General features: G+C 40.2%; 1 protein-coding gene across 1 annotated transcript in view; it reads right to left on the reverse strand.

The window, feature by feature from the left end:
* LOC128439735 (seizure protein 6) overlaps positions 1-15,310 on the reverse strand; it is a 133,141-nt gene that overhangs the window by 92,215 nt on the left and 25,616 nt on the right. Inside the window, exon 4 of the mRNA XM_053422125.1 lies at positions 3,017-3,610. Coding sequence (XP_053278100.1) covers positions 3,017-3,610 — 594 coding nt within the window. The remainder of the gene's footprint in view (positions 1-3,016; positions 3,611-15,310) is intronic.

Genomic DNA, 15,310 nt, shown 5'->3' on the forward strand with positions numbered 1-15,310 from the left:
GTCTGAGAGAAATAGATCAGGAGTATATAGCCAACATGAACCCATGGAGAAATGAAACAGAAGTTGAAGGAAGACATCCTCCAACTTTGACTTGCCCAAGCTTCATTTGGATTTAGCAGACAGTGCTGCCTGTCTGTACTTTGTACATGCTGTCACGCTGCACACAGATGAGCTGATGAATTAAGCTACTGCCTTCTTGCTCTTCCTACAAAGTCCACCAAGGAATCACAAGCCGGATATTTATTTTCCCTGTCCGCTCTCTTAATTTCAAGGTGTTATGCTGGGATCCCTGTTTGGACCTCTTGATTAAGGGTTGGTGATGCAGCAATGCTGTCGTAATTTATATCAGCCCCTTGTCTGTGTGGTGTTGAGAGATGCAAATAGATACAATATTAGTTTAGTGTGTGGAGACAGCATGAGTCCACTCAAAAGAGAAAAACATCCTTTGATGAAGTCTCGATAGAGAAGAGGACTGCTGTGGTGGGTCTGTATCTCAGTTTTGAAAGAATCCTCATAATAAATATTTGAAGATGACATTTCATGGGTAGATATTTCTAATACAAATATTCAATAAAATATATTTATAAAGTACATATTCAAGGTTAGAGGCCCCTTCATCATCATATGGTCCAGTTATGGTTAAAATAATATTTTGACAAGCAAACTTATTATTATAACATGAAATATTTCATGTAATGAAGGTTTACAGTTGACACCATTTCTTACATCATGTAGAGAAGTCTGTGCCCCTCAAGCTGATCAGTCAGAAATGATGCTACCTCCAGGAGTTCACTCATCTGTCTTCTTATCACAATGTCATCCTACATGCTAATTAACAGCAGAATCTCGCCATGTCTCAACCCAGGCATGAAGAAGACTTTATCAGATTGTGTAATTGAGCCATGTTAATTAAATTACGAATGACGTAACAAAATAAAGGAACTTATTACGTTATAATGTGATAATATCTTTCAATAACAATCAACATTTTACTTTAAACTGTGATTCGGACATATGTGTTTCTTAATGTCATGGCAGCAATAAGACACTGTATGGAACACAAAAGGATCCAAGCTTGTTTTTTATGGCAATAGCAGCTGGCAGGAGGCATCATTTTTCCCTGTTCTTCAAATGTTCAGATCTTCAAGGTCACTGTGACCTCTCAATGAGCCTCATTCACAAGAGTGTGTCTGCACAAATCTGAGCTTAAACCGTGCCTATGAACGTTCGATGCACAAAGCTGGGGTTCATCAAAATGTTCTTACCTAAATTTGTTTGTACGCTACAAGGACATTCATTCCCACACACACGCTTTGATAAAGCGCACATCTAAGCAGCTCAAGCGTTGTGAGATGTGCTTGGACACAGGTGGGGGAAAGCTCCTTTATACACCTGAGAAGGTGCAGAATTATCATGGCATCCCCTTACCACCAGAAGAACCACAACCAGACAGACACGAAAACACACAGCCAAATGTGGGGCTTCCCCGGCAGAGCTGCAGTGCTAACTCACCATGCCTTAAAGCAGTGTGTTTAATGATGGTAAGTTAAAATGCCTTTTTTCAAAATGTATACTGAATGAGAAGTAATTCAGTTCTCCAAATGGGTTTATCCTAATATTTCTGAAGCAAATGACACACACAGAGATATTCATACAAACACTGAAATGTTTCAGTGTTTTTCAATATTTTCTATTCCCGTCGCAATTTCATTCTCCTGTTTCCTTGTTTTTTCTGGTCTGCGATTTGTTTCTTGCCATCAACTTTGATGTAAGTCATTCTTATACCTAAACAGATGTCCTTATATAGAGACATAGAGGCGTGGCAGTATGCTAATAACAGATAGAGGACACGCACTTACTCAATTTAGAATAGACAAACACAAGGTGGTGAGGACAATATTGGCTGAAGAGTACGTGTCATGATGTGTCATGAGGCGGCAATTTTGCCCAGGCACTTAATTTGTGCAGCGTGTAAGAACATTTCTACGGGCAAATTAGCGATGAGACCTAAAGTCTGTTTTTGGAGCAGATTCCTCGCAATGTCAGAGCAACGATTTTCCTTTTGTCTGACCTTTGACCGACTGTCCGATAGGGTCATACTGTTCAGTACTGCTGCTCTGAGGCCTCTGAGAGAGGACACCTGGAGAGTACAACCTGAACTGACGGATTATGCTCCCTGCGATGTCCTCTCTTGGCCTGAACTGAATAGGCTGAAGAGTCCCCGTATCTGCACAGTCAAGAAGATCCAGTGCAGCTCATAGACAGTGCTTTATGATTTACAGAACGGGTCCTCCAGGGAACAATTCAAGCTTGGCAGGAGCGGTCTGGCTTCATGTTGAAATGAATCACTCCATTGAGAAATGAAACCTTTTTTTCTAGATTTCTTTCAGTTTTGATAACACCCCCTACCCACACAAACACACTTCCCCCAAACACAGCACATCACAACTGGCTTCCCACAAACACAACAGCAGTTTTCTCAATATTATATTTCTCATTAAAGACATGCAGAATTAGAATCTAATGCGGTGCAGTTTATACTCCCTGGACACTCCATTAGGAACACTATACTAATGGGTATTTTCTCCCTTTGCTCTTTGAGTTTTCTCTTTGTCCTGCTCTACTACATCCCAAAGGTTCAACTGGATTCACTTGGAGGGTCACAAGTTTTAAATTAATTAATATCTAGGAGTATCCTTAGAAGCTTATAAACAGAGGCCACAGAGATACTCTGCAAAAATCTGCAGTTTCAGAAATAATCAAATCAGCTTGTCTGGAACAAACAATCATGTCACAGTCAAATTCTTTGAGATCACACATCTTGTTCTCTACTTTAATGTGATGTTGGATGTGTCCACTAACCAAAGCTCCAGACCTGTATCTGTGGAATTTGATGCTGCCCCTATACCACCACTATATCATTGGCTGATAATTGCCTCAATAAGCAGGTATACAGGTGTTCCTAATAAAGTGGTCACTGGGCACAGTTAAAATAAGGGTAAGAATGTAATTTTACCTGGATTCTGCATCGTGGTGATTACGGTGGTGGTAGTGATAGTGGTGGTGGTTGTCTCCTCTTCATTACGGCCTGGTCTCACATTCGGCCTCAGTCCAGGCTGATCTGGCCTCACTACATGGTTTTCCTTTGTAGCAGCAGCAGAGGTGATGGTGGAAACATGTCCTGGATCCTTTACAACCACTCTGGTGGCTGTAATGGGGGAGTTGGAGTGAGAAGTGGCTTCTAATGCATGCATGACAAGGGTTGTTTGCATGCTGGAGCCTTTGGCGCTCTCACCTGAAGCCCTCTCATCAGCATTATGTGGAGTGGAGTATGCAGTCCCGGATGGCACGGTGGGGGAGGTACGAGTGCTGGGGTGTGAGCTGGACTCTCCGTTGTCTTCGAAGTAGTTTGGCTGAACATGGGGTCCGAGTGGTGCCTGGTGTTGTGGGGGATTTCTGTAGAGAGTGTGGTGGTTCAGGATGTTGAGAGGCGAGGCGGTGGTGACCACGGGGAGTCTCCTGTCCGTGTCCTGGGTGGTGGAGTACAAGCTGGCTCTGCTCTCGGGAGGGCCCCCCGGGGTGATAGATCGAGCATCCTCAGAGGCAGAGGCTGCAGAGAATGAAAGAGAATAATACGTATGGTTTGAAGATTATTGATTCACATCACAGACTAAATAATCACTTGGCCAAGCAGGTGCAGAGATTTCTGGCTTCATTCTCCTGCCTGCTCTCTGCTGTTGCTCAGAACCACTCCACCCACAGCCATTGAGCACTCTGCCAATCCCATTTTCAATGGGATAATGATGGAGGATGGTGCTAGAGCCAGAAACCAAGGGGCTATCAAGCCAGGAACATCTTAATCTACCAGTTTCTAACAAACTGAACATGGTGACTTGCTTCCTTTTTACTTGACTGTCTCTTTTCCACTGAAGGGCAGTTATTGAAATATTTATATTTTATTTACTTTTATTCACTTTTTCATCACAGTTTTTTTACATTCTAAATTCATCCATGTTGTGTGTTATATGCAAAACGTTTCATTTCATTATGTTAAGGACACATTAGTGCATTAGGATTTTTCAGTAAATGGTAGTTTTTCACCTAAAACAGTAAATGTGGCCAATGAGTTTTCACGCTGTATGTTGAAGTGCCACATAGGTACAAATATATATTTTTCATTTATAACTTCTTCAGATGAATCAGATTGCCAATTAATTACCCCAAAAGACCAGAGATGTGGAGGTGTGAATTATTCACACATCATGAAATCCTTTGACAAGACATTGGCCCTATTTCATCTCATGTGATTGAGTTTTCGCTTCTTATCTTGTATTTGAGTGCGGCTGTTCAGAAGAGCCTTACAGACTTATTTATAGACAATGTTCGAAGAACACGTCGTACAGGTGCTCCCCCAGTCTGTTTACCCTCCGAGAAATATTGTGTGAACGGATCTAGTTGCCTTTTAGTACCCGTCATGTACAGAGCACATAACAGACCATACTGCATGAAAATATAGACATGACAGCTTTAGTATATGTTGCCTTCAGCCCCTGAGAACATTCTCCTTTCATCAGAAAGAATAGGTAATTTTACAAACACAAAATCATTAAAAACAAAATAAAAGTAAAATGCAGGGCCTCTGAATTATGTAATGATGCAGGGGCAGCTTTAAGGCTCTCATCAATTTGTATTTGTCTCACAAATCATTTACACAAACATAGAACGGGTTCCTGTCTGGTTCTTGCACCTAATTTAGAACCGTTTGGAGTGTTTAAAAAAATAATAAATTGGTTCATGTCTGAAGACAAATAACTGCCATGACAAACACAAGTTATCCACAATTTTGCTGCTAATGATGCACCTCTTACTATCCCATGCTAGTTACAGTTCACATCAGAGAACTAAGTTTAAGTAGGGGTATAAATTATATAGAAATGTGAATGAGATAAATATTGTGAGATTCTGATCCTCCTCATGTGTTTCTGTTCTCTTTACTTCCAACCTCCAGTCAGTTTCACTGTCTGTCCTGTGCCCCCTGTCTCTAGTTTGTCATCAGTTCAGTTTGTATTTAAGTCAAGTCCTCAGTACTGTCGCCGTCGAGTCGTTGTCTGTCTAAATAGTCGCTGTCATTTTTTTACTCAATGCTGTCCAGTTGTTTTTTGGACCTGCCTCCTGCCTTGCTCCTGCATTTGTCCACCTGCTCTCTGCAATTGTGACAGGTTCAGTTTGAATCTGTGTACGTTTGAAATGAACACACTATATAATCTAAACATGTGCCTTTTGTTAGTTCTTGATGCAAAAGTTACACACGTAATGCACTGTAAATATTACATCACCTCTGAAATAAACAATAAGTCTATTGAGCCCCATCCTCCTTGACCTTTGAAAATGTATTGTTTGTTTTAATTATGTCATTGTAATCTGATGAAGAAGAAATTAACATTATCAGTATATACTGTATATGTGCTGTACAACAACCCTGTCCTACTCTACAGGGGTTGCAATCGAATTTCCTCTATTGGATATTTTCACAAATACAGAGTCGTTGATTTATCTGCCTTTAAATATGAAGTTTTTATTTCGCTGCAGTGAATTTGACAGCAGAAAATATAACTTCATAACCACAGAATAAATCCAGTCACACTCTTCATCTTTCTCTTTTCACTGCTCTGCTTCACTGTACTTCAGTCTGACGTCAAGCTGAGAGAACCTGCTCGTCCTTCTGGACAGAGACAGGACGCTCAATCACACTCCATAAAACAAAGCCTTTCCATTATTCAGAGCTAAATTTGAGCCATATTTCCTTTCAACACTTCCTTATGGGGAGCAGTGCATTAGTTCTGTTCCACCCTGTGTGTCAATTGGCATACTGAATAACCCTTGTAGAACGTCAAACAGTACAATCCAAACAATTCTCGCAAATTGCTCACATCAGTGGTTTCTTCCCTCCCTATCCTCCTCATAATAAGACTTAATATTCATTCCTGAGGAGATTTGATGAGCCGCTATAATTCTCCCAGTGTAATGATCAGCGCTTCCCTACCAAGTGCACCTGTGAGATCTAATCTGAGACCCCTTCAGGAGGCTATCATCCGCTGAGGGAAGTCTTATGTTTCTTTAACAATGCTTCATTTCCACCATAATAGCTCCCACTCTCTGCACGCTAATAGCTATCTGCTTCAAACAATCAGGGTTTATTGTAGTTGTGCCACTTCCCTACCAGCACCTCGTTCCTCAAACACACACACGCACACACACACACACACACACCTAGCTCTTTGCACGGAAGCAGACAGATTGGCAGGTAGATTTACAAGAAAAACAATGAATGTCAAACAGGAAGCCAACATAACTGAATGCAGATTCGTCTCTACACTGCTGCTCAAATGTGTGAAAGGTAATGTACACTGGGTGAGCAGTGTGTTAAGGTAGTTCCGTTGGATTTAAGTAAATCTGGTGTTTGCTCGAAATATGACAGATGCCTCAGGAGCAGCTTGTCTCCACTATCAAGGCTGTTTTCTGCTTCTGTGTTTTTTTTTTTTTTTTCAGAATGAGGGAACACAAAGTAAATTTTTTTAAAAATTATAGACTTACTCTTGTACACATTTTCCCATCTGTTTGTATGGACTACAGTTAGATTTTCTCGAGCTTAAATGATCCTCAATTAGTGAATCATGTAATCATATCAATATTTGATTATTTATTGAAAGTATCTTTCAAACAGAAATTAGAGAAGTAACGCCAAGCTCACATCAAATGTTAAGTCGTTCATTTGTTACTTTTTTATTTTGGGTGTCAAACAATGCCTTGGCTAAAAAAAGACATTTAATATGTTAACTTAGGCTCTGAGAAGTTGTGAAACAAATGTTTTCACAGTTATTTGACAGCAACAAAAAAAAAAGCCTACACTTGGCAAATTTTCCAATATTGAAAATAATTCATGTTTCCACCTTAATATGCTGTTCATATTAAGCTATGTGTATCAAATTACATACATTTTTTGACTAAAATATAGTTTTCTAAAACCGTTTATTGTCCTAGTTAAACTGTTGCTGTCTTAATTTTGGCGGATGTTCAATACAAGTGTATTTTTAAGAGCATACTGAAGAGGTGGAAAAATAAAATGGTCAATATGAATGAAACCGAGGCTGAGATATCCTGGTTTAGTCCCCCTATTAGTCACATACAGTAATATGATCGTATGATTATTAAGAGAAGCAGGAATAAGAAGGGTCCAAGCCAATTGTTTTACATTTGCACTTGAACTGAACACACTTCACAAAGAAGAAAAAAATTGTAGAGGTTGTCTTGAACCAGTTGCCTTAGGGTTCAGACACAGTTACCCCCTGGCTAAGGGCAGCGTTTGGCCCTGGGCTTGGTGGGCTCAGGGAGGGGCTATGGCAGCTGTAAGCCCAAGGCATATGGCAAAATCCTGGCACATCCCTTTGCTAACCCCAACTTTAGCCAAGGACTTGCTGGACCTGCTTCAGGGTAAGGTTAGCACAAAGCTTGTGAGGTTGTCCTCTGGAAATAGACTAAACAGCAGTAAAAGGTTGCCATGTGAAATGGGGCTTTCAAAAACCTCCTTTTGAATAGTAGCCTAGCAACATCATTCTAACTCAGGGATACTACAGAAGTAGAATGGAATTTTTAGACCTGGATTTGGGTTAAATCTGGGTTAGCAACAGCTATGTTCCAATGCGGGCTACATTACATGGACTGTGTATAGATACACCACATTGTCAGGAGGTGGTGGCCTTCGTGGGCAAAGAATACAGTGTTTTTCGTATTTTAATTTTCAAGTTGTGAGAACAAGACATGACAATCAGGGTTAAAATTGTGCATTAAGGACAAGGTCGAGCGTTGATGTGATGAATGTCACTCCTACTTTAATACATGAATTGGCAAAGGATTCAGAATAGTCTTTGTCTCCTTCTTGTTTTTGAGTTTATCCTCATTAAAATACACACTGACGCATCAAGGTCTGCCGATATCTAATCAGATCACCTTACATCTGTAATTTTGTAGGTTCTATTGCATATTGTTCTTGAGTTAATGTTAATAAGGATATGCTTGCAAGCACACACCATTAAAATGGTTCAACATTCCAGATACCACAGTGAAAAGCCCCCCAAAAAAGACAATCTGTATGATGTCAACATGAAACCACCAGGAATCTGATACATGTACTCCAAGATTGTTCAGGCAATTGGTTTCATGTTGCACAGACAGTGAACATAGGAACATTCAGCATTTAAACCCCTGCACTGAGCAGATCAGGGTGTATAGGTGGATTGCAAAAGTGTAACTTAGAGGGGGGATTTCAAATTATCTGCCATAGTGTGGTTTCTTGCCGGTAGAGAATGGTGGTAATTCTTATTGCCAAGAGTTTCAACCACAATTGTTTTGTATCACCTATCTAACGCCTTTCCAATTGGCTTGGAAAAAGGATACAGGCATCCTGAAATAAACCACCACAGACGAGTATCTGCACATGCAACACTTCACATGCCACTTGGAATTAATGCGAAAGATAGAATTAGTCACCCACTCACCCACCTGTGCTAATTTACCTGTACAGTTCCAGTGTCAACATCACTCAGTTTCTAATGAAGAAACAAACACCCTAAACTTTGCTGAACAAATGAATCAGCCATGCATCGAAGGAGTAAAAAGTACTTTTACTTGTTCACCACATGACATTGTTTGAGTTTAATAAGAAGTGCAATGAAGGTTGCCAGACTCATTTTGTTAAGGGTTCTGTTGTGAAGATGAAGCATCATGATGGCTCAAGGTTTGATGCACTTAAAGCAACATTAGCAAGGTAGGAAAATCAGTCACTCTGGTCGTAAAGCTGACTGTCCATAAGTCCTTTACCCTTAAGCCTTGAAATTACTTATCTTTAAATCAATTTTCCCATAATAATTTTTCCAAACTATAAAAAACTCAAAAAACAACTCGGGAAGTCGTGTATATTTTGGCGATTATGTGGTAGAGTTATAAGAACACTGCTGCTAGGCAATGGGGCTGGTAAGTTCATGCAGTTGAATGACGTGCTGGTGTACCAGTCTGTCGCCAGCGACCTGCCTGCCTACAGTGACTCTGCCCGTGCTCTCAACACATATTTTCAAAGTGTAACCTTCTGTTGATAGCTTTTCCAGGATCAACCCTAGCTTTAAAGTCCCTTTTGACTTGCAACAATTAAAAAAGCTAGCAGTTGCTTTATGTAATGCAGGAAATGCAAAGACAGAATTAAGGAGGCCATGGGGAATATCAACGTTTCCCCCAGACATACGAACATTGGAAGATAAACTATTTGACCAAAATTCATTTATATGAACTTACCACTCCACAAAGTTATAAACTTCCATAGTCTAGTGCTGGGAAGGAAGGCGTTACTCTATGGTCAACCACCATTTTTAGAACACCCTAATTTGCATACACACACACACACACACACACACACACTCATAGACGTCCTTGTTAGTTAGAACGTTTGTTTAGTAATTTTGTGTTTTTATACTTTATTATGTTCATAATAAATATTTTTCTTTCACAAATGTTCTGTCATTAATATTGCATAAGTGAACTTTGCCAACCGTTACACTGTTAAGAACTCCATAACCTTCACTGTTCATTATATCATCTTTAATGGTAAAATATTGAGATTTCTAATTGAACTAGATCTAAATGAGACTGATCTTATTCAATAAATTGGCTATCTTTTCCCTTCTTTGAAAGTTGGTGCCCCGAGACAACATTAACCAATTAAAGTTATGATTTAATATTAATATTTTAAATATTAATGTTTTATATTTTATTTTGATAACAACATTTATTGAGTGCCTAAATGCACACCATTCTATGTTAAAACTTGTTAAGCACTATTGCAAAACACTAGTTACATGCCTTACGTTGAAAAATACCGAGAGAGGGGGACTTTTGCATGGACTCTGAGTAAAGTGAGTGTGCTAGCTGAAAAGTTTTAAGTTGGATCCTGGCTCCTCTAGTCAGCATATCGAAATGTGCTCAGATCCAAGTTGCTGCTGGCGGCTGTGCCATGGGAGAATGTGATGTGTGATTCATATAGAAAAGCTGTATGAATGTGCGAATGGGAATTGTAAAATCTAGAACTCAACTTTATAAGAGCGTTAACCATATATGGCTAAAAAAATGTAATCCTATTAACAGCTTTATAAATGTTATTTGTATATAACATGAAAAAAAGTGTTCCATTTAACATTTTGCAGTTCATCAATCTTTCATATAGAATGACTGCATTCTGTGTTTTATGCTTCTACTCTCACAACACTTGATTGAACTGCAGGAAAGACCATGATCTTGACTTCAGACACAACATATTCCCAGAACTCAAAGTGCTTCTGTTGTCTTAACCTAACCACAGACAGGATGTGTCTAGATCTGATCCCCGGCCTCTGGTGTCTCTATCTTGTGTCTTACTCCTCTACTATCCACCTTAAACTCCTCCTTGAGACTCTGCTGCTGTAAATTAATAGCGATTTTTGCTCTTCTGAACACAATGCAGGCAGTGATTACATTGTCATCACAATACACTTGCACAGCAATGTTCTGTGCCCTGTCTCTTCACAGTTAAGTCAGAAACTGATAAATCAGTCAACATGGATTGGAGTCAAACAAGAGGGTCACAAGGCCTCTGCTTTAAAATTATTAACATAAACCTTTAATAAACCATAAACCATGCGACAGTTGAATGAGTCATCACAAAGCAGCAAATCAAGCCTAAGCCCTTGTGAAATGGCCCTTAAGGTGTTTATATGCTGTGAAGATAACTCATGAGTCTGAATGTCCTTTTGCATACACATAAATATTGTAGCTACCAACATCAGTGCATAGGGGAAGGGTGACCCCCCCACCCTGCAATATTCACTTTTATCTGTCTCCTGAATGAGCGAATAGAGCATTTATTCAGCCTCTATAGCAAGGAACTGCTGGATCAAGCAGTTGTCTCACTGCGAATGAACTAAAACAGACATGAAAGGAGGCCTCCTGCGCCTTTTGATAGGATTTTTTTGATTTCAACTTCTCCAGCTAGATTGCCTGACCACTTTATATGTGAGGGCAGCACAGAGGACAGTGAAGTTTGTAAGGATACCAGCAGGTGATGGCTGTGTGTAACCATAGCGCGGAAAGGGGTCAATTGTGAGTGCTTGTGGCAAAAATGTACGGTGGCCCTGAAAGCTCAACGAACGGCAACTTAAGAAAACACATGCAAGTTGACAAAACACCAGCAAAGTAAAAAAAACATCTTCATCAATTTCACAACACAACACAACACATTACAGCAGCGCGCTGCAAAAAGAGAAACGCGCAGCAAATACCGGAACGCGCAGCAAGAAGCCAAACGCGCAGCAAGAAGAGGCCACAACACAACGGAAGTGTTTCCATGGGACAGCTAAGTGTTTCCATGGTACGTGACGTTCACTCACGTTCACGTCACATCGTTACGTTCACGTTAATAATATGAAAACTGATTTGTTAAGTTCAGTGTTCGCTAAACATATGCGCAACATTGTACTGTGCAGCCACTGCAGAGGGGCCGAAGAGCCGCGGGTGGCCGAACCCTGTGTGGAACCGAATTTCTATGGTGTATTGGACGTTTTTGTGGCAGCAGTGTCCATCACTTTTAGCTGTCCCCTGGAAACACTTCCGTTGTGTTGTGGCCTCTTCTTGCTGCGCGTTTGGCTTCTTGCTGCGCGTTTGGCTTTTTGCAACGCGTTCCGGTATTTGCTGCGCGTTTCTCTATTTGCAGCTCGTTCCGGTAATTGCAGCGCTTTTCTCTTTTTGCAGTGCGTTGCTGTAATGTGTTGTGTTGTGAAATTGATGAAGATGTTTTTTTACTTTGCTGGTGTTTTGTCAACTTGCATGTGTTTTCTTAAGTTGCCGTTCGTTGAGCTTTCAGGGCCACCGTAAAAATGTCTACAGTAGAATAGAATAATATAGAAGACGGTGATTCTGCCCAGAAACATCTGTGCATCAGGTTCTTAAACTATGAAATGGCAAATTGTTTAGGGAGTAAAGACTGCATCTCTATCCCTCAGTCTCTCTTCTTATCTCCTTGGCTTTAAAAACAAAGTCTGAATTTGACATTTTCATTAATTAAATTCATTATTCATATTTTGGAAAGCTTCCACTGCTCTCGACTCACCTAACTACAATAATACAGTCCATCCATCCATTGGCTGCACTTGCTTATACTTGAATGTTGCAGGGGGGGGGGGGGCTGGGCATAAAGCTGACATTGGGAGAGAGGTGGAAAAGGGACAATCGAATGACTGAAACAAAGGGGCACATTCACACCTATGAGAAATTTAGAGTTGCCTATTAACCTAACCTATTAGACTGTGGGAGGAAGATGTGGTCCAGATACCTGGAGGAAACCATCTATTTGGAGGACACCCACATTCAAAGACTTCCTCCAGTAAAACCACTGAACCCAAATGACGAGATGAGACAATGCTTCCACAAAATCACCAGGGGGAACACAACAATATCCCAGCCTGCATATGTCGGTCTATAGCTTACCCTAATGTACCACAACATGTGACAGATGTTGGTTACTTTACAGATTTTGAACTCACATTATTAATATCTACATGAGATGACCTTCATAAAGAGAGGTTTATGTTCTGTAAGTTATTCCTAATCGCCACCACCACTCACCTTCTGACCTTCAGCTGCTACAAACATGACGACCTGCTGTCGCCCATTTCCTAACCATAGAATGACCCCATCATGCTAACACCAAATCCATTTTGCCATAGGTGCTGTTTGTGTTGTTTCAGGCGGTTCACTGAACCCTCGAGTGGCCATAGCCCAAATAGATGTAGTGATAGTATCTCTAATTTGTTTTATAAGAACACTGTTTCTCATTAATGTGTGCTCTTTGCCTTGCTCTTGCTGTCATGCTGACTCTCTTCCTGCCTCTCTCCATCAGCAGCACCAGCAGGAGTTTCGCTACGTCTGAGTGCCTTCAAAACATCCATAAAGTTTTTACCATCTTGACCCGCAGCCAGCTCAAGGTGTGCACGTTGCAGTGATGATAATGGAGTTCTCATCAGGCTGGGAGACTGCAGTCTGTCTACTTTACTGTTGTGTTTGTGTTTATCTTGCAACTATTCCATCACTCATTCTACAAATTTGTCAGGGTATGAAAATGCACCTGCTGGTATCAAATCTAGTGTGCACACACATTTCTCCTAGATTTTCTTATTGGTTCAAATTGCACAAATGATTGCCATCTTACAAGGGCATGCATTAATTCATTTCATTTTTTGTAGAAGGAAGCTCAAACTGTTGCCAAACTGGAAAATGTCCAATTTTTTTTCTTGGTGGAACCTTCTCAGATACAACCAAGCCTAACTCGAACAAAGTCCAATGAAAAACCTTAAGAATGTTTCACACATCATCAGCCATGCCTTACGTCTAAAAGAAAAAGCTCAGTTACACGAGATGCATACTTTGAAACTATTGACTCAAATCGAAAAAAGGGTTTCTTACCGAAATGTGATATATCTTATCATTGAAATGTATCTTGGCTTCTCAAAAAGTACGGTGAAGAGTTTTCAATCAGATCTCACAAACTCACAGTAAAAATCATTTGAATTTGATTTGATCGAGACCTGAAAAGGGAATAATTGCTCAGCTCATGTATAAACTCAGCATATCTGCAGCATGTTTGGGATTTTTATGAGGCAGAATTGATCGCAAAAACCATCTCAGTCAGCTGAATACAAGTCCAGCTCTTATTCCAGAGTTGCCTGCAGCTAAATGTTACCCACTTAAAAAATTTCCCTCATTATCGATTGTGCTCCCATCACCTGCAGCAAGGGACACTCATCCATCCAATCTAACCAGGTATTCGGCCACAGCCATTATATATCCAGACACAAGTCTCTTGGCTACCCTGTGGCACTTGAAACATCACAGGAGTCAAAACCGCCAATGACTCACTTTGCTGTGGTAGAACCTCTAAGATCTGAAGAAAATAAATTAAATGAAATGCAGTTCTGTTGCTTGTAAACAGCCAGTTGTTTGTCCTTGTTTAAAGGTAAAAGCCTTAAAAACATCAAATTCGACTCTGTGGTGTTTTGCAATGTTTTTGCATGTTTAATCTTTATATAATCGAATACGCTGTTTTCCATTGAATAGTTAAAAGTAGAAATGTAAATGTGGCAAATTAAATTTTCTTCAAATGATTGGAAAGGATTTTATGCTTGAATATTTGACTTTTAAGGCTTTCTTCACTGTCATTTGAACTGCCTGTCTAGAATTTTTGATATTTTTGGGTCATCCTTTGTACTAAAAGCTCAGAATGTGCTCAGCATAGTTTATCTATTAACTTATCTCACATTATTAAATGGTTACATCCATAAAGAAACCACAGAAGCCTCCCTCTGTCACAATGCTGCTAATACTACAACAGCTATTCCTTCTACTACTCCTATAAATAAAGAGCTATCATTACCATGCCTACTGCACCTATATCTACCTTAACTACCAATACCCAAAATCATTTTATACTGATACCAGTACTGCAACTATTAGTGCTGCTTATTACTACCACCGCTACCTAGAGTTAATATTCCTTCAACAACCGTACCTGCCTAACCCAGCCTTATGTAGAAATAGCATGACAGGGATTACCTTGACATTGTTATAATGGCATATATCTTTAAGAACATTTGTATGACAGTCGTGGCTAATGGTGATCTTTCGAACCTGCACTGTAAGGTGGAGAATCAGTGCCCCCAGGCCTTATTATGATGAAGGCTGTTAAAAACTCTTCTTTCCACTCGCCTCTGGAAAAGGTCACTCTGTCATCGCTATAATGACCGAGGACAAGGACGAGGCAGAGTGGATCAATAGACAGCTCCAGCCCGTATCAGTGTAGATGCATTGATCTGTGGCTTAGAGGGAAGATATGCAATGCTCTGTGCCAAGAGACTGAGAGCATGGCCTGTTTTTCTAGCAGCAGATGAGAGGAGCAGTGGCACATGTGAGCAGCAGTTATTCCACTTAATAAACCCCTACAGGACTGTAAAGCCTGTCGACTGAACATGCATGTATATGACAGTGCTTGGAGGCATTTACTGAAAGACATCAATGTACCAAGTACTGAAATGCATGTTCATTTATGAATAAAGATATGAAAATTGTCATTTCTGTCACCACTTCCTAGTTGGTTGTACAGTAGCGATTTTCACATCTGTCTGTAGCCATTATTTCTCATTGTTAAATATTTCACCTTTAAGCTTTAGAGTTTCTATTG

This window comes from Pleuronectes platessa, chromosome 5 (genome assembly GCF_947347685.1).
Source record: "Pleuronectes platessa chromosome 5, fPlePla1.1, whole genome shotgun sequence".
NCBI lineage: Eukaryota > Metazoa > Chordata > Actinopteri > Pleuronectiformes > Pleuronectidae > Pleuronectes > Pleuronectes platessa.